The sequence below is a fragment of the Homalodisca vitripennis genome, chromosome 5, assembly GCF_021130785.1.
Source record: "Homalodisca vitripennis isolate AUS2020 chromosome 5, UT_GWSS_2.1, whole genome shotgun sequence".
In the NCBI taxonomy this organism is placed as follows: domain Eukaryota; kingdom Metazoa; phylum Arthropoda; class Insecta; order Hemiptera; family Cicadellidae; genus Homalodisca; species Homalodisca vitripennis.
This window is the reverse complement of record NC_060211.1, coordinates 102,877,993-102,903,723: the sequence shown is the minus strand read 5'-3', so window position 1 is coordinate 102,903,723 and position 25,731 is coordinate 102,877,993. Positions and strand designations below refer to the sequence as shown.

The 25,731-nt window shown below is 31.0% G+C and overlaps 2 protein-coding genes across 5 annotated transcripts in view; one reads left to right on the top strand and one right to left on the bottom strand.

Moving 5' to 3' along the window:
* LOC124362601 (trichohyalin-like) overlaps positions 1 to 22,676 on the top strand; it is a 49,920-nt gene extending 27,244 nt beyond the window's left edge. For all 4 annotated transcript variants that reach the window (XM_046817247.1, XM_046817249.1, XM_046817248.1 and 1 more), the window contains 8 exons: positions 65 to 608; positions 3,729 to 3,879; positions 7,045 to 7,236; positions 10,119 to 10,298; positions 12,478 to 12,659; positions 13,160 to 13,372; positions 17,628 to 17,783; positions 19,334 to 22,676. In XM_046817247.1, the coding sequence (XP_046673203.1) occupies positions 277 to 608; positions 3,729 to 3,879; positions 7,045 to 7,236; positions 10,119 to 10,298; positions 12,478 to 12,659; positions 13,160 to 13,372; positions 17,628 to 17,783; positions 19,334 to 19,457 (1,530 nt within the window). In that variant the 5' untranslated portion in view covers positions 65 to 276 and the 3' untranslated portion in view covers positions 19,458 to 22,676. The remainder of the gene's footprint in view (positions 1 to 64; positions 609 to 3,728; positions 3,880 to 7,044; positions 7,237 to 10,118; positions 10,299 to 12,477; positions 12,660 to 13,159; positions 13,373 to 17,627; positions 17,784 to 19,333) is intronic.
* A 1,645-nt stretch (positions 22,677 to 24,321) lies between these two features.
* The window catches only part of LOC124362599 (ceramide synthase 6), a 44,988-nt gene continuing 43,578 nt past the window's right edge, over positions 24,322 to 25,731 (bottom strand). The window contains exon 8 of the mRNA XM_046817244.1: positions 24,322 to 24,493. The gene's annotated coding sequence lies outside the window, so the exon portion shown is untranslated. The remainder of the gene's footprint in view (positions 24,494 to 25,731) is intronic.

Sequence of the window (25,731 nt, the reverse complement as noted above, 5' to 3'; positions counted from 1 at the left end):
TCTTTGTTTATTCCTTAACTACACTTTCATACAATTTCATTTATCATATTGTTTCTTATTACAGGGCTTGACACTGAAAAAATGAGAGGTACCGAATAATTTCCCATAAGAATTATCATGAACAACTTTGAACAACAGTGTTAATATGAAATATGCATCACTACACACATTTAAAAAATTTGTAGTAAAAAATATCAATCTCACTATTATGAAAGGATATACTATACTAACTAATGTACGTTCTATAAGTAAGCACGCCATGCTTTAAACAAGAAAATGGTTTATACTAAACGAAATAATTATGAAAGTTATGAAATTGATTGTGTATGTTCCTCAAACAAGCCAAAAAAGTTCACAAAGTCTAAGACTCCGAATGTTAGAAATATATTCACAAACAAATACATGGAGAACAGCTGCTCAACAGAATCTCTCAACACAAACTTCAGCTCTAGCTTCTATGGAGGTTCCAAACTTTCTCAGAAGAGGTCAGGAAACACCAGACCGCTCAACAGATCCCACCAGAAATTGTGCTGTTCTACCTACTCAGTCAATGACTCTTTCCTCAGAAGTGATTCACCAGTCTGCAAAGGAAAGAAAATGTTTTTTGAGTGAGTACAATCATTATTATTTATAGACATGGTAAAAATGATATAAATGTATATTAAATATAAAAAATTAAACAGTTGCCTACAAAAATGCTGCTTATCGAAATATATATAGTGGTTAACTTCTAGAACTAGATGTGGCAGAAATGTAACGTCCCAGTGGTCTGGGGGTATAGAATACCTCCCAGAAAGGATGAAAAAATACCTGAAGGGTTCCTGACCCTCCCTTGAAAAAGGCTTGAGTACATGAGAACTCAAAACTAGTGTTTTATCGATTTCTCAGGTGTAGAGGAAAGTTTCTTGCGCAAACCAAAAGTGCTTTTTTTATATAGAGAGGGACTGGAATACTGTCCTGATGTGTTCCACCTAAAATTGATCACTGTAGATAAAGTTGATATATAAAACAACATTAACATGATTTAACAAATTTAATTTTACACTAACATGATTTACACAAAATACATTCTATACGTTAAGATAAAATAAATAATATTAAATAATATCATCAAATTCTGGAACTGAAAAGCATTAAAATTAGTAGCCACACAACAGCATTGATCTTGAATGTATTGATCATCTAAATTTTAAGAAATATTCATATGTTAAAGTTACTTTTTAGAAAATAGTTAATCTTTAAAAGCAACAATAAAAAATTGGAAAATGAAATGTATACATTAAAAAAGTAATAGTTATGATAGTTACAAGTATAACAGCCTAAAGTTGATATATTTTAGATAAAATAAATAATAAAACTGATAGTTTTTGAAGTCCATATAATTGACGCTAAGATGGAGATATAATTAACTCTGTAGCATTCAGGTTTGTTTTACCACTGGATGCGAAAATTAAGATTTATTTGTACCCAGAATGACTGTTATTTTACTATTTCCGACATGATTGCATTAGTCACTTTTGAACAATAATTTTTAACAGGCAAACACTTGAAACAAAGTATTTTCAACAACATTAAAATTTACTTCACCTTTCTTGAAGTGATGTAAAAGTTCCACTCATAGTCAACTAAGTGGAACTGGAACAAATTTCATTAGTAACTATCAATATAGTCTTTTAACAAATGTCTTTTTCTCAAATTTTTAAACAATTTATTACTACATAACAATTTTATATTAAACATTGGTCAAAGAACTAAACCCCTGATTGGCACATAGCAACTCTGTTTTATCTTTTTTTTATATTTTCGGCTTTTATAGTTTTTGCTTATAACTTTTAATTACTTTATACCAATAATTCACACTTAGTGCAGTACATTTTTCATTTCTCCAAAGATGGAATTGCCTCTGACATCAATGATTGACAAGAGGACATACACTGATAATCTGATATGCAAAATGTCACTGATCCAAATAGAGTCAATGACGTGTTAAAGTTTGCAATTTTAATGCTAGATCTATGGCCAAGTCATTGTTTATTTTGTAAAATGTTGCATACTTGTAATTTTCCAGTAGCATATTGAGGATTAGAGTTTGGAGAAGACCTAAACCAATCAACTCACATTTTATTACGGAGAGGGGATGAGCTATTAATGTCGTCTTTCTTTCGTAATATATATATCAAATATGCAGAATGTTTGCAATTTGTACTAAACAAAGTACTTTGTTCTGCCATTAATTATATGTCCTTGCTATCTACTTCGACAAGTTTATGAAGCTATGTGAACTAATGACTACTCTTCCTAATTTTTTATGAGTGGTAGTCCATAATATGAATATTTATAAACCATGTTCTTGTTCTATAATGAGAATTCTAATTTTAACACTGGCCACTTATATTTAAATCAAACAGGCAATAATTAGTGTCATAATAAATTGAGGTCTAATTAATTCTACAGATATCTATGATATTCATAAATGTAATTATATTAAAATGAAAGAGAAATACAACCAATTAAATGTACAAGGCACTGGTTTAGCTTCCATATATCATTAGACACCAGCTTGCCTGTTCCATTGTGCTCCTGAACTGGTTGGTTGGGTGAAAGTAATTAATGCTAATTGATCACTTCTAAATTGATATATAATCAGTAAAACTATATTAAATATATAATTTGATTTCACGTTACAGTTGTAAGTATAATGATATCATTGTTAGATGATTTTTCCTCAGACAGTTGAGGGGCAGAATCCCCAGCCCTCCCCCTGAAGTATGCACTGTTCTCTCCGGTTCTACACTCAAATATACCTATAAACAAGGCTAACCCAGAACTATCCCAGCATTTAGAAACTTTAATAAGAATGACTTGGGGTGGGAGGTAAATTTTTTACTTTAAATGTAAATACGCTTTTTACTCTAATTGATTCATTAATTCTTTCATCTTAGGTAATGAAATTATAAACAATTCCGCATATTGAGATTAGTGACTGCAACATGGTATCCTTTAGAGATTATTTTATATTAAAAGTTATAACAATTTTTAAAGGATTCATAAGAATCTTATCAAGAATTAAAAAGTACATCTCAAAGAATGCGGTGTTCCTAAGGTTCCATTGTGTTGAAGGAAGATTTGCTCAAATTTTCCAAAGGTCATTCATAATTTTACTGAAATATTTAATAAAAATCTTGTCCCTACTACAAATTTTATAATGAAATAAATAACAGTAAAATATGTACTGACAATTCTTAATTCAATAACAAGAATTAAACAGATAAGTAAAACATTTAATTAAGAATGTAATGAGGAATAGACCTTTCAAAGTGTTATTTGTAATAAGTTACAGAGAAAAATAATTTCTGAAGGAAAAATAAGGATACTTGGTAATGTCTTAATAGATTTTACATCAGCCATTTTATGCAGAGTCTAAAATAACAGAATTATTTAGTAATAATTTATAAGACATTAAATGCTATTATATATTTATCATTACTACTATATAACAAATTTTAGCTGTAAAATAATGGCCAGTAAATTTAACACATAAGTATAGAGAATATAAAATGAAATTCAGATGAAAATATTGCCGGACGTGGTTGTAATTGTTGACTCAACCGTCTCGAAAGGTAGGCTGTTATCTAATCTGTGTCTCGAGTTGAGACATTTACCACATTGCAGTTCTTTAGTACAGTTAAAATATATTTCACTAATATGAATGGAATTACTGAAAACAGTTCAACAAACATTGACTTTCTCAACATCCCTGAAACGGACAAACGCATTCTGGAGATATTGGCTTTGAAGAAAGAACAAGAAAAATATAGTGAGAAACTAGCACACCAGTCCCAGCTGCTGTGGGAGAAGTCACAGAATGAGAGAATCAAGGTTAGTGTACATCTTGCCTAATTATATTTGACACTTTATTTAAACATAAGTTATTTCTTTCTAGATTGATATTTTTTTGTTCTTACAGTAAACAGTTTATTTCAACTGATCCTTTAAATATTTTGATGTTTATTTTGTTTGAAAATTAGACAATTCTTTATTTTACCTGAATTGTCATTTAGGTTAATTTTACAATTACAAGACCTAAAATCTAAAATTTAGCATCATAAGACACTAAATCTTGATTTTGTGTGGAGCATATGATGAACAGGTCACCTAGTAGTGGCATCTTAAGTGCTAATTATCAATCAGTTATTGTAGCCAATTCCACATTAGATATAAACTACTAGACTTATAACATATTTATGAAAAATGTCTATTGTTTGTATATTATAGAATAAAGTTATCAAGATCAGGCTTAAAATTCTTGATTGAGTTTTCACTTAAAACACACAAGGCTTAAAATGTTTAAAGCAACAAACTAAAGATTATTGTTTTGTAACACATAAGTTTTATTTCTTACTGGCTATTACTCACAACTTCGCATGTAATTTTCAGAATCTAAGTCCTTATACTATTAAATAGTATTTAATTTTACTAAATAGTATTTAATTTTACTAAATAGTATTTAATTTTACTAAATAGTATTTAATTTTACTAAATAGTATTTAATTTTACTAAATACTATTTAATTTTACTAAATTTTAGTAAAAGCACTTTTGATGTAATATGATGGGAGTCATATGAAAATTGTTAAACATATGTAAACAAAAGATACATATTATTGCAGTGTTTATGGTTAAGTGGATCAGAGTTTAACCTGGCTCTATATCATATTTTGCACATGTAGGACAATTTCTTGTTAGAATTACTTACATTTCTGATGCCACATACGAGTTTGCCTTGTTACCCATCAAAAAACTATAAACATATGTAGCTCTCTTTAATCAACTACAGCCAAAAGCGTCTACTTCCTGGAATTTACTTTCTGTTTAAGATGTTTCCAATACCAAAGTTGAGTTTGCCTTGTTGTCCCGATGCAGAAAAAATACATAACATATGGAGGACTGAGAAGTCTATTGAGGTCAAGGGGAATATCCTATCATTTCTAGTATAAGGGGGAAATAATAATTAAGTTCATGCAACATTTAAAAATAATCATTTTGGGTTATTGAAGTCTTGTTGTTTTCCAGACTGTAGTCTGGGAAAGAATGGATCATTGAGGTGTGTTAGTATTGTTTTTCTGTTTTTCCTTAAGCCAATGTTAAAATGGCATATCAATGTCAAAAAAGCCCACCAGTTTCGAGTATCCTTATGTGAAAACATTCACAGCTTTATTCATTAAGGTTGGTGGCGTTTAAACAATATTTCCAATACATTAAATGGTTTAAATTCGTCACTGGTGCACTCTAGAGTAAAAGAAGTTAACTTTGTCTTTACTATCTGCATCAAACACAGTTCTAAAATTTAAATTTTAAACAAATGTTTCTGCCTCTTTGAAAAAATTCAACTGAAAGTGTCAGTTAAATTTGGATTATGATACATAAATATTACCATTTTTCCTAATTATTCTAAAATATTCCATGCAACTTTTCAGATCTTTCTCTTTATATAAACCTTAATTAGATTTCAATGAATATTTAAAGAAAAGAATTAATCAAATCGGTTCAGCTCCTCTCAAGATTAGCGCTTAGCAACACATTTAACGACTTATTTTTATTAATTTACTAGCTGTTACCCGCGGCTTCACACGCAATCTTTAGAACCGAAGTCCTTATATTACTTAGTAAAAGCACTTATGATGTAATATGATGGAGTGCTATGAACATTTTAAAACGAAAGTAGGCGTACATCAAGTAGATATTATTTAAGTTCATGGTAAATAGTATCAAAGTTTAATTTAAATAATATATCATGTTTTGCACCTGGAAGAGCATTTCTGGTTCAAATTAACTATATTTCCAACGTCACATCTGAGCCTGCATTGTTACCCCAATCAAGAAAATACAATACACAGGTCTCAAAAACTTACTTCGGTCAAAAAGCGTCTATTTCTAGCCTTTATCACATTTTTCTGGTGTAAGATATTTCCAGTACCATATTAGAGTTTGCCTTGTCCTGTCGAAGAAAAAAAGTATAATTACATGTAGGGCCAAGAACCCTACTTCAATTAAAAAGTTCACCTAGTGCAGACCATTTAAATTCACTTACTATGTCACAATTTATTATTTATACGTATTGCCTCGATCAAAATACTATTTAGTTGGAATATGCAGTTCTTGGAAATCTGCTTTGGTCAAAATCATCTACTATGGGCTTCTGTAATATACTTTCCGTCTAACATTTTTCCAGGGACATAGTTGGGTTTGCCTTTTTGTCCTGATGAAGAAAATATACACATAAGTAGAACTGAGAAGCCTATTACGGCCTAGAAAGAAGTCCTACCCATTTCCTATGTACTTTCGGTATAAGGGAGAAATCCTTATTAAGGTTATGCAACATTCCAAAATAAAAGTGTTTTGTTACGTTGAGGCATGTTAGTATTAATTTTTTCTCTGTTTTCCCATAAGCCACTGTTAAAATGCCATATCACAATGTCAAGAAAGCCTACCAGTTTAAAGTAACGTATGTGAAAACATTCATGACTTTGTTCATTAAGGTTTGTTTTATAACAGTGTTGAAATAATATATAAAATGCATTGCATGATTTAAATTTAAATTCATCACTGGCACGATCTGGAGTAAAATTTTGATATTAACTTTGTATTTACTATCTGCATTACACTACTGATCAAGCACTGTTTACTTCATATTTGATCAAATTTAAATGTAAACAGATGTATCAGCCAATTTGCCAACATAAAACTGAAGGTGTGAACAGCTGTTTAGTGCCAGTTTAATTTGGATTATGAAACGTAAAAACTACATTTTTTCTGAATTTCAAAATATTCCAGGTAGCTTTTCTTATATTCTGCTTCATAAAAACCTTCCTCGGATTTCAATGGACATTTTACAAAAAGAATTAACCGAATTGGTCCAGCAGTTCTTGAGATTAGCGCTTACCAACACATTTAACGATTCATTTTTATTTATAAGATAAGATTTAATTACATATTAACATAATAGTATATTGGTGATTGATGGTCATTTAACTACTGATTTCAGGCAGAAAATGAACAAAAACAGCGATGGCAGAAATATGTTAAAGAAAAGCGGAGAAGTGATAGTTTACAAAATTTGTTTAGAATGGAGGATATAAAACAAAGTTTAAGGGAATCGCAAAAAACTTTAGAAGAAAGCTTACGGAGACGTGATGATCAAATTGCTATGCTGAAGAAAAAATGTGAACAAAGGAAAGTGAGTACTGTTATAATAACTTCTTGGGTTCTATTCTGACTCATTTTTATTTATAATTTTTGGAATGTTTTCTGGAAAAAGTAGTTACAGAATATATCAAAGTAAATAATGATTTTTTTCTTTTCTATGTAATAGTTAAAAAACATCATAGATTTAAAATAAAGTATTATAAATCTATACTATCTATATCTATAATTCTATTTAAAATCATTTATGTATTTCAGAAATTAAAATTTAAATAATTTAGAAGGATTGTAGGATTTCAGACATGTATCATCGTTATATGTTACAAAAAGTATAACAATACATTTCAAGGATTAAAAAAAAGTTAATAAAAATTTTTATAAACTAAAAGGTGCCACTCAAAGGTATAGTTAAGTGATATCAGACTGATACATGAACGGCATGAAGTCCAGACTGGAGAGAATGAACCCAAGCGATGTCACTGCACAGAAGTCAAGAGCACAAACACATCAAAACCAAACTAACAAAGATGGAACATTGATGAGGAAATCAATGTCAGCATTTCCTTTGGTACGGCGGAGAATTATCTGAAACAAAGAGAACAGGAAGGCGACTGTCGGGAGGGTGAGGGGTAAAGAGCACCCACCTCCGGCCTTATGTTTTGATCCTTGACCTCAATTTCATGGTGTGTGTAACAAATGTTATTGGTTGAGGTTTGTTTGATTGTTAAAATCTTTTTAATTTTTCTAGTTAATTCCTTTTTTAAATATTGGTAGCCAAAGTGGTATACCTCCAACAGAATGTTGATTTAGTGATTGGTTTGCTAATTTTATATAAAAAGCCGTAAAATAAGTTTGCGTTTGGAAAATATTTTTCTCTTGGTGCATATTGGTTTCATATTTTCATATGATGATATTCAGACCAGCATTGTTGAGCAATTTTGGACTTTTCAACTGTCTCTTTTTTGTATTTTCTTTAAGTTCTTTAATTCTTAAATTTAGTGGTATTTTGTCTTTCCTATGCATTTCCTATTACAAGAAAAAGTTATACTGTGAACATAGTTTTGAGTCCTGTGGGCAATTTTTTTACTTGGTTTTTACTAGATTTTGCCTAGGTCTGTTTAGTGTTTTAAAACAGTTTTAACACTGTCTTTCCTGTATACTCTCCAATAATCCCAGTAAATAAAGGATTAACATGTACACAAATTTTTCTTTGTTTTTGTTTTCTGACTCAGGGTTGTATATATTTAACTTATATCCATTTTTTATAAAATCTAATTTAATGTTTTCTTATTTCTTCTTATAACACATCATAGTCTATGCACAAGCTCTTTGCTCTGTTAAACAGAGTATGCGACTCCTTCTTTGACAGATTTTTAATGGTTACTTGTATCAATATCTAAATATTTACAATTTAAAATTTAGATATTGATCCGTGTGTGTTTTCTTACAATAAACTGGACCGTCTACCTCCATGGTTAGATGAATGGAGGGAGAAATGCTGGTTATGTGAGACAAAAAAGTTGTTTAGGCTGTGGTTTCCTAGACGTGTAATAGATGCGCTGCGGCTTACATGCCCTGCGGCTTGTACCTCGGTCGGAAACGCAGCCGTCGTCCAGTGGTTTCCTAGACTGCGTAGAATACACACTGTTGTGCGTAACATGACTTCACGTAAACAGTAATTGCTAGCGGCTGCATTAATGCTATACAGTGATTTAGACCATGACATGAAAATATTTTATCATCCATTATATTTGTGATGGATATTGTCAAATATAATTATATGAACAACTTAACTGATTTATACAGCGAAACTCCTATTTTCTTCCATATGACGTCCTTCTTTATATTATTTTTATAGTCAGGATGACTAAACTTCCATAATATTTCGTTAGAAGAGACCAATTCAATCAACTCTTCGTCGTCATTGTTTGAGAATGTTACCTTCTTGGCGACATTTTCCTCCAATTCTAATTGATATTTTACAAGACATGACTGTTACGCAGTGTATCTCAGAGTTGACTGCTCTGAAAGCAGTAAGCCAAATACGCAGCTATTGATGCGCGTGTATCAAATGCGCGCGCACTTCATACGTTGCCTGGGAAACCGCTTATACGAAACCCCAAAAGACAAGTGTGCTGCGTATTAGATCTATTACGCGTCTAGGAAACCACAGCCTTAGTTTTGTGTCTCCATGAGGGAAGACAACAAAGGTGTCATCAACGTATTTCTATCATATCCTCGGTTTGAACTGAGTTAACGCCAAGGCTTTTTGTTCAAACTCTTCCATAAATATATTGGTAAAAATGGATGATAGAGGAGACCTCATTGCCAATCCGTCATCTTGATGGTAAACTTTACCCTCTAATTCAAAATAGTTATATTGATTGCATAATTTTAACAGTTCCATAATAACATACATTGGAAGTTTGGTTCTCTTGGTTAATGTTTTTCTTTTAATCAAAATTCAATGCCGCTCCTTTTAGTTTATAAGTTTTTTATGTACTAAACTTGAAGAAGAGGGTAAATTTCAATTCTTGAAATGTAGTATTACACTTTTTGTAACATATAATGATGGCAAATGTCCAAACTACTACTATCCTTTCAAATAATCTACCATAAATAATTAACTTTAAAGAAAAATTCAATTAATTTTATGTAAAACCTATTAAAGTTATTTTTAATTAAATAAAACTATAAACCAAAACTTTCTGAATCCTAAATTGAGAAAATAATGAACACACTACACATATGTTTCATTATATACTAGCTGACAATGACGAGTGTCACATATGAGTGATTGAAATTTTAATAAATATTAACTGCACAGTTTATAAAATTAAGTATTAATTTTTTTTGCTTAATCATTCTAATGACAAATGTTAACTTTTACTTCTAAGCATTATGTACTCTGTGCAGCAAGCAGACATTAAGGAGAAACAATGCCAAGCATCACTTAAGAAAGCCATAATTGATGCTAACAGTAAACACATAGAGGATGAAACCGAAGAGTTCTTCCAGAGGCACATTGAGGAACTCGAGGAAAAACTGAATAGGGCTGAATCACTGAGACGACACAGACAAGAACAAAATCACAGGGTAAATTAAATTTATTATTAATTTACTTAAGTAAATATAGTTAAATTCTGTAATACACCCTTATCCCTTCATTTTTTCTACGTTAACTAAAAATAGTTTTGTTATGTGCTACTAATACATTGTTTTGTTAAACCTAATAGCTACTTAGTGGATGCAAATCATTTGAAATCGCTCAATCAGTAACAAATAGGGTACAAAATATCAACCCATAGAGCACTGAAGAAAGTTTAATCTGGATACAGTCTGTGTGCATTGTTTTTTTTTCTAATTACATTGTTACCAAAGTTCAATTTATTTAATTTTTCTTAGATATCAAAATAATTTAAAACAAAACAGATGTGTCATGTGTCTACTAGCTGTTAATCCAGCTGTATTTTGCAAGCTGTATACATGTCACGTCACACATCACCAGACAAAATTGTGCGTAGAAAATAAAACTGGTTATTGATTTATTATCAGCACGACATGCATTCCAGTTTGCTTCCTGATAGTCAATAGGAACTTTACACATTCCTTCACAGTCACAGTACTTTTGTGCATTGTACTGTACACAACAACCAAACTACAATAAGATAGTAAAGACATATTTGTATAGCACAATTCTAATGGTATGGAATATAAGGGGTATGCCGCACTAAGGGGTATACCCTGAAAGTGGATCCCATTTTCTATGCCTAATCCAGTTTAATCTGTCTTCAACAAAATGCACATGAGTGACATCTGCACAACCTGAGTAAAAACAGAAACAGCAGTAATTAACTCATTGATTACATTTTTGAAGAAAAACATTACCCTTGTATATAGCCATATGTAGTAGAATTACCCCAACATATTGGAACTTTTGAATAAGTGTAAAGAGTGTGTGGGGAAAAAAATTATCACCTTTAATCTTTTAATTCTAATTTGAAATATATTTATTCATTAAAATCTGTTTTATAAAAGTTAAAGTATAACTTTAGAATTTAAAAGATTTCAGAGGAATTTAAAAACACTCCCTCTAGGATCTGAGATGACTCTTTCTTAGGTAAGTAAGTCTGCCACATGTGAGCAAACCATTACATTTTAGTCAGGTATATTATGACTTTTTTGTATATAATACACAATTAAAATTAAATTATTTGAAAAAAATAATGTAATCATTATAAAATTAAAAATTTTTGTTTATAATAAAAAACTAAACAAGTGAAAAGCAAAGGGAAAAAGCAAATTTTCCCTTTGCTTTTCCTTTAACTACAGTAAAATTGTTAATGGAGACAACCAAGTTCAATAATATTATGCAAATTCACAGATTTTTTTAATCAAAATGTGTTTTAGAACAACGTTTAAATATTATTTTCAATGCATTAGATTGTTTCTTCATCACTGGTGCAATCTAAAATAAAAATTAGATAGTAATTTTGTCTTTGCAATCTGCATGGCACTACCAATCAAGCACTGTATAATTATTGAATATTTTCTAAAATTTAAATGTAAAAAATTGTTACTGCCACTTTGATGAACTTAACTGAAAGTGTCTAAAGCTGTTTAGAGTCAGTTAACTCTGGATTACATGTAATAAATATTATAATTATTTTCCAGAATTATGAAATATTTATATGAAAATATATGAAATATTTTCCAATATTTCTCATCTTTTAAACCATCCGACTTACACAAATAATTTAATACCAAAACTAGCCAAATCGGTCCAGCCGTTCTCGACATTTAGTGAGACTAAAAATTAATTGTCATTTTATTTTTATATATTAAGATTAATGAGTAAAACCTTAACTACACAAGCAAAAACATTCCACATGAAATAACAATTGATAAATTAATAATCAATAACTTTAATGTGGGATAAAATTTACAAATGTTGTTAAACATCACTTGAATTGTACCAGGAAATTAAATGATCTAGCAGCCTCACTCTGTGAACATACGTAAAGCCAAGTATTAAAATCAAAGATAACTACTCTCAGGCTACTACCCAATGCTGTGAGATGTGATATGAAGCTAATTACTTACCAATTACTCTATTAGCTGAGAAGATTGGATGTTAACTGCACCATGTGGCCTTGAGCTTTTGCTCTATTTAAATTGCTTTGCACTGGGATTTATCTAACTTACGAGTAATTAATTACTGTGTGATGATATTAATGTTAGTCCCCTATCAATGGTAATGCTATGTTCCTGCTAGAGGGTGGCCAGTGCAAACAGGTCTGAGGATTTACGTCATCAAGAGAACATGCTGGAACTTTTGGTAGAGCAAAGTCATACAAAACAAGAGAAGCAAAAACAATGCCGGGAACGAGAATCACGAGCTAGAGAAAGACATATTTACTACAAACACAGAAGAGAAAAGAGCATCAAACAACAGAGGTAAGCTTACTTTTAATATTGTATTTCTAAATTTTTATAACTTAAACCCATTTAATTTACGGTGTACAAGATAAATAAATAGGCGGGAAGCTCAAATACGTAAAAAATAAAAATTTTCCTTCTCCTTTACCAAATAGGTATATAAAATCCAACTGTAACAGCTTATGCTTATTACTATGGCTGTTTGTATCATTATAAAATAAATACAAAATTTGAATTAATTTTTTCATTCTGTATTTGAAAATTAAAAATATAAAGCTGTATGCAAGTTTTTATTGTATTTGAGTAAGATTTTATCTAATTTAACATAATACGATAAAAGTCCAAAATATTGGGTAACAAACCTTTAATTATTGTTGTGTATCTTCAGCTTTATAATCACTCATATAAATATAAATTTGAACATTGGTAAGTTAATTGACGAATACAAGTGTCAGTCGATAAATAATGCCTCTCAGTTTCTACTTCCTTTCTATGTTAAAGAAATGTGTATGTGTTAGAGCAGAGCAGGAGGAGAGAGCAGCACAGGTGCGAGACATGCACCGGGAGCTGAACCGTGGACTAGAAGCATGGCAGGATCAGGTACTGCTGTTGCAGTGGGCTGATCACCAAAGAGCTGAAGCCGTTGTCCAATCTCAGAAAGAACATCGCAGGCTCAAGGTGGAAGTAGAGAACAAAGAGAGACAACTCCTTCATGAGCAAAGAATGAAAAAGTAACTTCTTTCTCTGTATATATTATTCTGCCACAATAACATTGCTGTATCTATGGCCATATTATAATTTTCTATTAAGAACATTTTTACTATATGTTACATTCTATATAGTTATGTACACAATATCACTAAATAAAATACTAATAATTAAAGAATAATACAAATTAGGAAAACAGTCTATATGACAAAATTTATAAAGAATATGATTTTATTTGGTCAAATTCAAAGCTTAAGTCCAATGTTTTTCTACAAGCTCTTAAAGAATAACATATATAAAATTCATAATTAAAAGTGGTCATTTATGAGAAAAAATTACTATCTTGCTACCCAGATATATAGTGAGAATCTTGTACAATTGCACTGTATCCAGACTACCCTCCCTCCTCCCCAGATAACTGAGACATCATTTCTGCTCAGTGATTCATAGTAGCCTTACTTACATGCATTTAAGCTGGTTTGTATTCACATCATTTTGACTTTATAATTATTATAAGTACAATTGTAATCTTAAAATAATTTATTTCCTTACTTTTATTCTTGGGTCATAAAAAAAGGTTCACATATCCAAATGGTTTTTAATCTTTCTGATACTATTTTAAGTTATTCAATGAAATATCTTTAAAATACAAAAACTTACCAGTAAAGAAGTTATTACAGTTACCACATTTTACAAGTAACTCTAATTTACTTAAAAGCATCTAACCTCTACATTTAAAATCAGGCATTTTGAAACACTATGGGACCAACAATTGGGATGGAAAATTGTTTAAAGTTTAATTATGAAACAAAACCCCAGGTAATTTTAGTACAGTTTGTTCTTGTGTATAAAAAAGATCTTTTTTGTAACACTATACACTCGGAAGGCAACAGCTCGCTTAAATCTCTATTGCCATGATGAGAAAGGAGCAAACAACATAACAGTGCATTGAACCATCAATTAAGTCTATTTATGCACATGACAAGAAAGACACACATTTGCATGAGAGTGGAGTAAGGGCTTGTGTACACTGCTCATCTATTTCAAATTACACCACACTTCTCTGTAAAAATCGTTTAGACTATTTAATTTCCTAAAACTGGTTGTGTCTCAAATTTATATATCAAGCATTAAAACTTGAAACAAGATTTTGGTTTGGCGGACAACAAGCTTGAGTTCTTATACACAATTCACCTTGCTTGGCTTCAATCCCAGCCATTAAAAAATATTACCAAAACTTCCAGCAATATACTGTAAGGAGTCTGCTAAGAACCTCACACTATTTTGGTTGTTTTGCAGACCTTTGCAAAACAGAATACTATTTTCTTCTTTATTTTTCACCCTATTTCCAAGATTTAATTTTCTCTTTATTCAGCATATTTATTAAGTTATAACCACAATGGAAAATATTTATTTGTGGAATAAATTATACACAGAAATAAATTACTACCTTTTTCAATAATTTTTTACTTTGTCTTTATGGAAAGAAAGATACATTATTTCAAAACCATGTTGATATACGAGGATTCTGTTTTTCAATGAACAACCAGCCTGGTAAAATATTACAATAAATATACTCCATTATGTAGCAAAATTCTAACTCAGTTTTCATTCAATTGGTGCTATTTTGGTACATTATGCTATAAAATCATCATAATAGATTATACTATGTTCTTACGTATCTAAGTAATTAGCGGGACTGTCTGGACAGTAGCCTGCATTTTTGGCACAAGCATTTTTATAAAAGTACATATAAAATAATAACTTACCATTTGTGATATACATAATAGAACACAAGAAATTTTATAAGTGACCTTGATTCTGAAACAGATCTGTCTCTCAGCAACGTAACTATCCATACAGTGGTCCTACACATAGCGTATAACAGTGTGACGTGCCATAGAACAGCACTGAAGCATATTTATTCCATACAAAAATCATAGAGAAATATTGTTTGGAAACGCACATTCATTAACAAAAGACATTTTAAGGGTCATATGTATGTATATGTTTCACTGAAACTGTCTGGTCAGTAGTTTGTACACCGAACTGAAGCAATAGAAAGTAAGTGTACTTCATTTAGATCAAGTTTGAAAAGTTTTAGCTAACTGTAGCTAGACTGCAGCATATCTCAGACAAAATAACAAAGCACTACAGAATTGGTAACTTAACTGTCTAGACAGTCTCCTGCAGTTTTGGTGAGGGACACGGTACTGTCCAGACAATAGCTCGCAGCGAACATGTTAAGCAAATAAACAAAACCCATACTTTAGTATAAGAAATAAATACTAATACTTTAACCACTAACAGTTTCTTAACCTGTTGACGAGTGCAACAAAACATACCCAAATGAGTGCGCACGGCATTTGCCATTTGGTCCCGTATGAGGGAGCACGGCATTTTCCGTTGCAGACTAATGACTATCAGTTCGTTCTCACTGACTTACTTTGACGTCTAGTGGAGACTTTTGGAACTTTTCAATATATAGTTTCGCTGTATAGTGTTGCTAGTCCTGTATCGTGGTGGCACCTGGTGATAACTTTTAAAACTATTTTACGGAGGCGGGACACAAGACCCGCTACGCCTCCAAGGTCGCCATTTTATAAGGCCACTCCCCCATAATGACACAAAGAAGCGTAAACTACTCAGGCAGTGCTATGTGTGCAAACACACCACTCGAACTGGACAAAGAAGAAAAGAAACCAGCTATGAATGTTCAACATGTGAGGTCGCCCATTGTATATATCCTTGTTTTGAGCAGTATCACACACTAGCAAAGTTTTAAAACGAGGTTATTGCTTTTAACAATCTACAATGTATTTTTATATACATTTAAACTATAATAAACAAGTTTATTAACATTTAAAAGTTTTTTTTGTTTTACTCCCTAAAAGTCTGTCACTGGTCAATGAGGCACTCAGTATGGACCGTCATAGCGGCACGGCAAATGCCGTGCGCACTCGTCAACAGGTTAAGTAATATTACGTTTATAGTAATGTTATCAAGTTGTGCAACTGACATAATAAGCTGTTTCAACAGATTTGTCAAGTTTCACTCTCTAACTCGTTGTTATATTATGCAAGTAGTCTCGAAACTAGTGATTACCATTCATATAGTTTTGGTATTTCTCACTAGACTCCAGCACCTCTTTGTGTTCCTCTGTGGACTCTTAGCTCCATCATTGTTTATTAGAGTTCAGCTGTGTAGTCATGTTTAGCCACTGTTTCAGTAGACTTATTTACTATTGTATGGTTATATTGAAACCTTTCAGTGTGCAATGGATCTATGAGATGCTCAAGACAATCATTAGTATGGGATTGTAATGAATCGGACTTGGAGAGAGATAGTGATATTGGACAAGGTTGTAGCAGACCTCAGCAATGGGGTATATTTGAGTTGTTTTTACAGAACATAAACTACTCGTATAAGAAACTACTTATTAGCTAGAGTTGTTCTATTTGTTTAGTTTTTCAGTTACTTTATAAAATAAATCCAGTATAACTTGAAGCTTCAATTTTAACTTTACCATTAGAACGCAAATGCTGATCTGGGGAGATAAGGACAAACACAGTGTGTGGCTAAATAAATTGTAAAAACTGCAAAATTAGAAAGCTTTAATGGAATTATTAATAAAAACCCACTGCAAATTAACTGTGTTACTATACAACTTAACAAAACATTGTAGACATAACTATAGGTTTATAAAAGAACAAGAAGCACTTATCAAATCACTTTTATATAAAAGTACAATTAAAAATGGGCTCCTACACCAAATAAATAAAACATATGACTTTTTACAAATTGCTGTTTTTTCAGAAACTACTTGATTAAAAAGATTGGTTCTTTGTGATCATTTTGGTACAGTTCAAGTGAGAGTTTTGTTACTATTTAATTTTGTAAAACAATTAATTTGTGAACATTTATATAATTTCATGCAGATATTTTTTGGTCTATATATATATATATATACAGACATTGCGATCGAAAGGGTAAAGTTGCATACACTTATGTACAACTTGAGGTTGTCTAAAAGTAATCTGACCAAGGTTCTGAAATCACTTCTACGATGTTCTATTTTCTTATATGATTTATAATATAATTCCCCATTAAGTCTGGTTATTATATTTGTAACTTCCACATATAGAACAGTAAATTGTCTCATACAGGTATATGAGATCAACTGTATTGATAAATTAATTGTAAAGGCTTCACAAATATTCCTACACGAATTAGTCATATTAACAAAATAAATGACAAGTATATACAAAATGATTCTAGATTGAAAGAGGCTGAGCTGTTAAAGCAACAGAGCGTCCGAGAAACTATTAACGCTAAGGAACAAAAGATGATATCACTACAGAGACGGCGAGAAAGGGAACTTCATGAAGGAAGAGCACAAGCTCAACTAACAGCAGAATTAAGGGAACACCTACGGTAGGTCAATAATTATTATTTATTTCACTCATATTTTACCAAGGAGCTATATATTTTGTAATGCTACCCCACTTTTGCAATTTTGATTCCTCAAATTAGCAAAAAATTATAATGGAAATGTTATTAAAATTTGAAGTTGTCATCTATTACATTACGTAGGTTTAGAGAAACTCTTTAAATGGATCACCCAAATTGTGTGGTTGTGAACATATAGAAACTGTAACAAAGAGGCATAACGCTACACATACCAAAGTCTTAAGATATGATGTATTTGCTTATTCAAACCAAAAGTGAAGGAAACAGTAAAATAACTTAACTGATTAAAATAAGTAAAGGTTCAGTTCTGAAATAATGAAGGATGGATGTTCAATTATCAAGTAATTCAAGCTTCTGTCAAGTATTATACTTTTAGTATGACGATGTTCACTAAAAAATTAGTTTATCCTTTTGGCATTTAAATTTATACACACACAACATAAAATGAATACATCAATTAAATGTTTTTATAGATAAACAGTTAAATGGTAACTAAATGTATCATTTTTCTGTGATTTGTTAATCTTTTCATTTTGTTTATGACGTGCACACTTTTAGGTAGCTTACTCAAAGAGGGTTTCTACTGTTTAAGTTAATTTTCAGAAAGTGCTCACTTGAGTATGTACAATAAATAGGAAGGTAAATTTGTTCAAACTTAGCAGCTACAAAATAATTTTATCACTTCACACCAAACAAGCTGTCGCAGTAAAGGTAAAAATCTTCTCTAGGACATACAATTTTGGTCAGTTTGAGTATCCTTATTATTAAAACAAATATACTAGCAATTATGAGCTGTGATCTGTGATCCAGTGGCAGACCTTGCTGGAAGCTGGTGGTGTGTGGAGTGCCCACATGTGTGCAGGAAATCAATGCTATTTCTTTGGTGGCATGGCCATATATCACAAGCTTGTGCATGGGCATCTTGTGATGTTTCTTTTGCCTAATCATATTCTCCAATTCAAATAATGCAGAGTATTAATCTTCTAATAGTTAATTAGTTTTACTGTAATATAGTTTTCTAATAAAAAGCAGTATAGCCAGGTTTATCTCTCTATTGTTTATCCTTTAGTAAACATTTTCCTAAAAAATCAATTAAAACTGCCTTTGAACTTGCTACTTAACTGTACTGCTTTTGAAATATTTTCTGTGTTCTCAATAAAGATGAAATTTCCCTAAAACATTTTAATATATTTATAACAATAGAAGTCATAGTACAATATGAAATGTATGCATTATTGATCATCCTGATTCAAACATGTTTCATTTTTCTAACTGAAAGAATAAAATAAAACTTAAATTACTATAGCAATTAGTGTGTATACTATCATAAATAAAACTAACCAAAATAATTTAAGAAATTAAAAGCACATTCTAGCACTTTTGATGATTCCTTGAAAAAAAAGTATAGTTCTGAATTGAGAGAGTTTCAACAAGTCATAATAGACATTACAGCTATTATTGCTTTATTTTCTAGTACATATGATAGAACTATTTTCATACTTTCTTTGTTTCAGACGAACCCTGTCTCCGGAAACATTTGACAGAAAAGTTGCTCGAGCTGCCTTGGAAACTCGAATGGCAAACCGTCCAACAACAGCAAGTCCTTCCTTAATGTCTTCCCACATTCGTCTTGGGTAGTGTCAGACAGGATCAATTAACTAAAGCCTTCCATAGTCGCACATTTGTCAAAAATCATGTTGTTAAATCATGTAAAAAAGTAACAAACCAAAACATTTCCATAGTTAGTATAATATGCATCCCAACACTAAAGTAAGTTAATGTGATAACAAAAGTATAATTTCAAATCAATAAAACCTTCATCCGCAAATTAAATTTAACATCAAGTTACTAAATTACACTGAAAAATTATTTTAACTAATAGCTTTCAATGTATTAGAAAATACAATTGTTATGAAAAAATAGGCTATTGTTATTCTAATATTAACTATCAAATAATTTCCAAAGAGATAATACGAGGAGTGTTTTTTAAGTAAGATCCGTTTGAACATAAGTACACAAAGAAAGGTTATTTAATAAAAGTAAATTTATTTTCAGAAAGTACATAGGTACTTCACTCTATTTTTCGACATAGTTACCAAATTTTTTCAAACACTTTTAACTCTCAACCAGTTTAAAAATACCCTCTTCATAAAAACTTTCCACCTGCTCCAATAAGCAAGAGTTCATTTCATTTTTCACGTTGTTATCATCATGTCATCAGTAACGGTTGCCACTGAGGTGTTGTTTGCGGTGGAGGAACAGATGGTAATCGCTTGGCGCAAGATAAGGACTGTAGGGAGGATGATCAAAAACTCCCCAGCCAAAATTGTCCAATAAATCGCATGTCTGACATGCAGTGTGCGGTTTGCATTGTCATGGAGAAGGACAATTCCTTTGTTAGCAAAATGCCCTTTTTGTTTTGAATCACTCTGCGTAGCTTTCTCAGGGTTTTGCAGTATGGTTCTGCATTGATAGTGATTGCATGACGTAGACCAATAAAACACCTTACCTATCCCAAAACACCGACACCATGATTTTTTGCTGGAAAAGTGCCTGTTTGGCCTTCACCTTTACAGGTGAATGTGTATGTCTCCATTTCATGCTCTGTTGCTTTGATTCGGGCATGATATGTGAAACCCATGTTTCGTCTCCAGTTATGATATAACTCAAGAAGTCGTCACCTTCTTTGTGATAATGAGTCAAGAACTTTATCGCACACTCAAATCTTTGATTTTTGTGGTCCTCTGGAGTTTTGGGACTCAACATGAGCACAGTTTCCTAAACTTAAGGTGTTCAGAAGCACTTTAGGTGTTGTAAAGAACTGATCTCAACATGTTTGAGAAGAACATTTGTTTGAGAGACCTGTTATCACGAATCCTCACTTCAATTGAAGCCACCAAATCGTCTCTAACCAAAGAATGGCAACCGGAGCTGTCCTAATCATGGATGTTTTCACGGCCATCTTTAAATTGTCATACTCACTTATGCACTTTGCTTTCACTCATAACAGTATCACCACACGCTTCGCAAATCAGTCGATGAATTTTTGCTGTAGGCAGGTTCCTTGCTGACAAAAACAGTATCACTTGAGTGCACGTCACACGCGGCAGGTGTGTTGATGGTTTTTTAACATTTTGAAAGCACAGAACAGAACCATAAAGGTTAGCTACAGGGTTAAAATTGAGCACAGTTGTTCCCGGGGCATGCCGGTACACGACGCACTCGGTCATTGCGGTATGCACGTGAACTACTATTGTCTACAATTAAATAGATCTTACTTAAAAATTACACCTTGTATTTATAACCTAACAAAAGAACTATGAAATGAGTTACAATTTTAGTAATTTTGTTTTATGTATTATTTAATGTTGTTCTGCACACAAAAGACAATACAAATTTGTACACTTAGTTGAATAACTTCCAAAGTTGTATGTATATGATATATCAATATTTAATTAGACCATTGAGAATGTTTTTGCATGTAGCTTTGTAGTAACAACAAATTTTTACTTTTTACAAAACTTCAGCATGTTTAGATTTAAAATAAAATCTTTTTATTTAAATGACATATAATTACCTTTTTAAATTTGTTCAAAAATATTTTCACATCTCTTTCATAGTTTGGCTCTTGTAGCTAATTTATTTTAAATGTTCAAAAACTAAGAGCATTTAAGACTTATATCCTTATTAACTGATAATTGTAGTATAGATATTATACTACAATTATCAGTATTTAGATTTTTTTAAATAAATAAAATCTATAAATTTTTAAAAACCAAAGAATTTTAAGATTTAAACCAAACAGGATCCATATTAAATTTTAATTAAGAACTCTTAAAATGAGAACTAAGCCCATTATTTTACTTAACTTGATATAAATCTACATTTATTAGTACTTATAATATTAAGTAGAGTCAAACAGCTATTCTACTAAATTAGAGTAGTAATGTTTCAAGATAATAAGGGATGACAGAATCTACAACTGTGTGGGGTTTAAGTAAGAACAAATGTGCACTATTTAGGACGATATTGGCCAGCCTCATACCAATTGATTATGTAAGACCTGGACATTTTCAATGGAAATTGCAAGCAAAATACTATTCAATCCTATTTATTGATATGCACTTCCTTAGATCTCGTTGACCAAAAGTACTTCGAGAACATAAGCTTGAGGTAGCAGAATTTGAATGACTTTGGTTTATTATTGTATGAGTGCTATATAAATAGTAATGACTAATAGTGCTGCCAGGCAGACAAACATATAATGTTATCAGCTTATTCAAAAGGTACATTTACAGAAAAATCTTAATCAATCAATCCAGTAACGTGATTGTGGGATAATCATACAGACTCAATTTGGATGGATAAACAGATCACATAATGTGTTGATCAACATATTTTCACAAGGAGCATACATAGTCTACAGATCACATAATGTGTTGATCAACATATTTTCACAAGGAGCATACATAGTCTATCTGTTTATAAGGAGCACTCATGCCAAAAATTGCGGAAAGTAGAGATGGAGTGGTGGAAATTTTATTTAAGTTCAAATACAGACCTATTTTTCAATTAAATTTTAGTTCAGATTCTAGGATTTGTTAGAATGGATTGATTCATAGAATATTGTTTATTATGAAACAAATAAGTTGTTTCATTCATGCCTAATATTTATAAACATAACATTTTCTAAATCCAGGATGAATATAAAATATCAAAATAAATTAAAATTAGCTTTAAATTATGTACTTTATACATGATCTAACAGTGAAGAGAAAACATGTTGTAGACTTGTTGATACCAGTATTTTCTGTAAATATTGATAAGTTAAAATAAAATATATTTATTGACTGATAATGATATTGTTTGTATTTTACCATTGACTACATCGTTTTTTTGTAAGGAATGTACAGTATAACTACAACATTATGATCAATGATAGTGTAGTAAGTGGAGAACTTACTCTAAGACACGTGGTTATAAAGAGTGCAATAGTGAATCATTCTAAAATGAGATTTCCCCAACTGTGTGAAATGGTTGAGTTGAGTTACTTTGGTAAGTTCGCTATTGACAATATAACAGATATTTATGATAGTACTTATGATTTTGAGAACAGTTTCACAAACTTTCTGGATTAACGGCAAATCACAAAAGTTTTGTGATGTGTCTGACGAAGATAGCCTTGCTATCGTAAGGCCTAACAAAAATAAAAGTTTTAAATATTGGTTTATGTGTTTAAATGTAATTAAGTTAACAGTAGCCAGTATAAGCTCCATCTTCAACATTCAACATGACCTTATGTACTTCTTTTATTTTATTTTTGGAAGTATGTACAAGGGCTATTCAGAAAGTAACAAATGTTTTGAGATGAAAAATCAAAAAATGATTGAAAAAACATTTACTATATAAATTTCAAAGTACATTCTTAGCCTATTTTTCAACATAATCGCCTTTCACAACTTTGTTTTATTCCAACTTTCCAATCCTCCGCCTGAGACCGAAGCCACTGGTTACCGCCAGCTTGAAGTTCGCCGTTACTATCAAAGCACTGTGTTGCAAGCCAGGTTTCATCAATGCAAAGAGGAGGTCACTTGGTGCTTGATCTGGCTGTATCTGTATGGAGGATGGCCGAACATCTAATATCCAATTTCCAAGAGCTCTCAAAATGGCTGTATGTACAACAATGGATTGTGTATCGTGAATTGTTGTGACGAAAAAAAGTGTTTGAGCTCAGTTTTGCTGTCCCAGAAAACAGTCCATAATCTTTCTGACTGACAGGTTTGGAGACATTTTTTAGTTGCCCGGGAGAATACATGTGTCTTCATTCACTAGGCTGTCTTTTCGTCTTTCAATAAACACACTTCACCCATGTTTCATCACCAGTTACGATACGATCGAAAAGTTCATTACAATTTTTATCGTAATTTTCTAGGAAATTTCAGCTAGGATGGAGTCCACCTGGTACAAAATTTGTAGAAGCCAAACTTCTCCACAACAACTAAACTTCATGAAATTTGTAGGAAATGTTCCAAGGTGTTTCATCAATTAAGTCTTCAGTAATCAGGCTAAACCGACCAAAGCAATTCTTGTCGTGACCATTTTAAAAATCAATACACCATTTCTCACTCTGTTTTCACTTATTATTCCACTCCCATAAACATCACAACAGTGGTAATGTATTCCAATAGGTTTATAGTATTTTCTAATAAAAACCAAATCACCTAACACACTTCACAAGTGGCGTGATTCTCAATAGCAGCACACATTTTAACAAGCTACAGTGAAACAAGTAGGAGAGATACATACCACCCACTACCACAGCTTGATGCGTACTGAGCGTATGAATCATTTTATCCCAAGATGGCAGCTCTAGCTTCACCCACTACTGAGCTAGCCCCAAACATCTGTTACTTTCTGGACTACCCTCATAATTATCTAATAAGAAATTTCAAATTCTTCATGGTTTGAAAAATTTCTATAAAACATGGGTGAAGGATTTAAATAAATTACTTTTTAAATATTGTACTTTTATTTTATTGTTATATAAGCTATCTTCCAAAAATATACAAATAAAAACAAACACTTTGATTATAAATAAATACAAGAAAAGGAAAATGAAATGCTGGCAGAATCAACAACAGTGAGACCAGTTTTACTGCCGTGATGATGAGTCTCTGGAAACACAACAGAGATGAGTGATAGCAACGGAAATGTGAGGGCAAATTCATTGTGTAAATCATAATAATGTTGGTCAAATAATTTAACTATATATTTTTAAATTGCTGTTTAACACATTAGAAAAAATTGTTCTATAAGTTAGCATTATATTATCACACAATAAGCTGAAAAATATAATATTTGATCATGTTTTCTATGTATGCATTCATTTTGGAAGACAAGTACATAAGGTTGTTTCTTAGGCGTAATTTTCACTTTTTTAGGAAATTTATTTTTGGTATTCTTCGGAAAAAAAGAATAAATTTCTTCAGCAGACTTAAAAACAAAGGGAACTATCATTATAATTTGGTAAAAAAAAAAAATAGATTGTGAAATATAATACAAGAATATCAACTCTAAATAAACAGTATTTTTAAAACTTGCTTTGCATTGAAATACATTTATTGTAATGTAATATTTAAATAGTTTAAGTTAATAATCTAGTTTAAGTACAAAAACTGTGAATATAAGTTTCCATGCCTAACATAATTTAAGAATTTTAATTCATTGTTAAAAATATAGGCATTACATTAATACTTTTAAATTTTTAGTTTCAAGCTATTACAAAATGAAATTTTTCATCATGAAAAAAATGAGTTAATAAGATTTAAAAAATAATTATATATGTAACCAGAGAGCTGCACAAACTGATTTCAGGAATCATTTAAGTTTGTTTTCAGTAGCAAATGAACTAATAGATTGATATTTATTTAAATAAAAATTTTCGGACTTAAAATTACTTTTATGAAAGGTGTCACTACCTCTATGTTAAAGATTATAGACAAAAAGGAATTTCCCCAAATAATTGTCTACCTTACAAAATATATTTAAAAGGGAAATATAATATTTCCCTACCTTTGAGGAAGAACAAATTTTTCGAACTGCGCATTAATATTTATTTAAGTTTTTAGAGAGTATTAAGTACTTCAATTTTATAATAATAATTAATTTAAAATTCATATGTAGTGTTAAAAATATATCTGTTACTAAACCAAGAAGAGACTTAGAATTTTCTAATGATGACTTAAATATACCAATCAATATATAAACCAAAACAAATTATGTACAAAATAAAGTAGAATAACTAGACTTCAACGTATATTTGCTAATAAAATTATGCTTTAAAATGTATAAAAAGGATTATTGTTTTCTAATAACATCCTCTTTTTAAAAACCTGTTGCTATGAGGAATTTC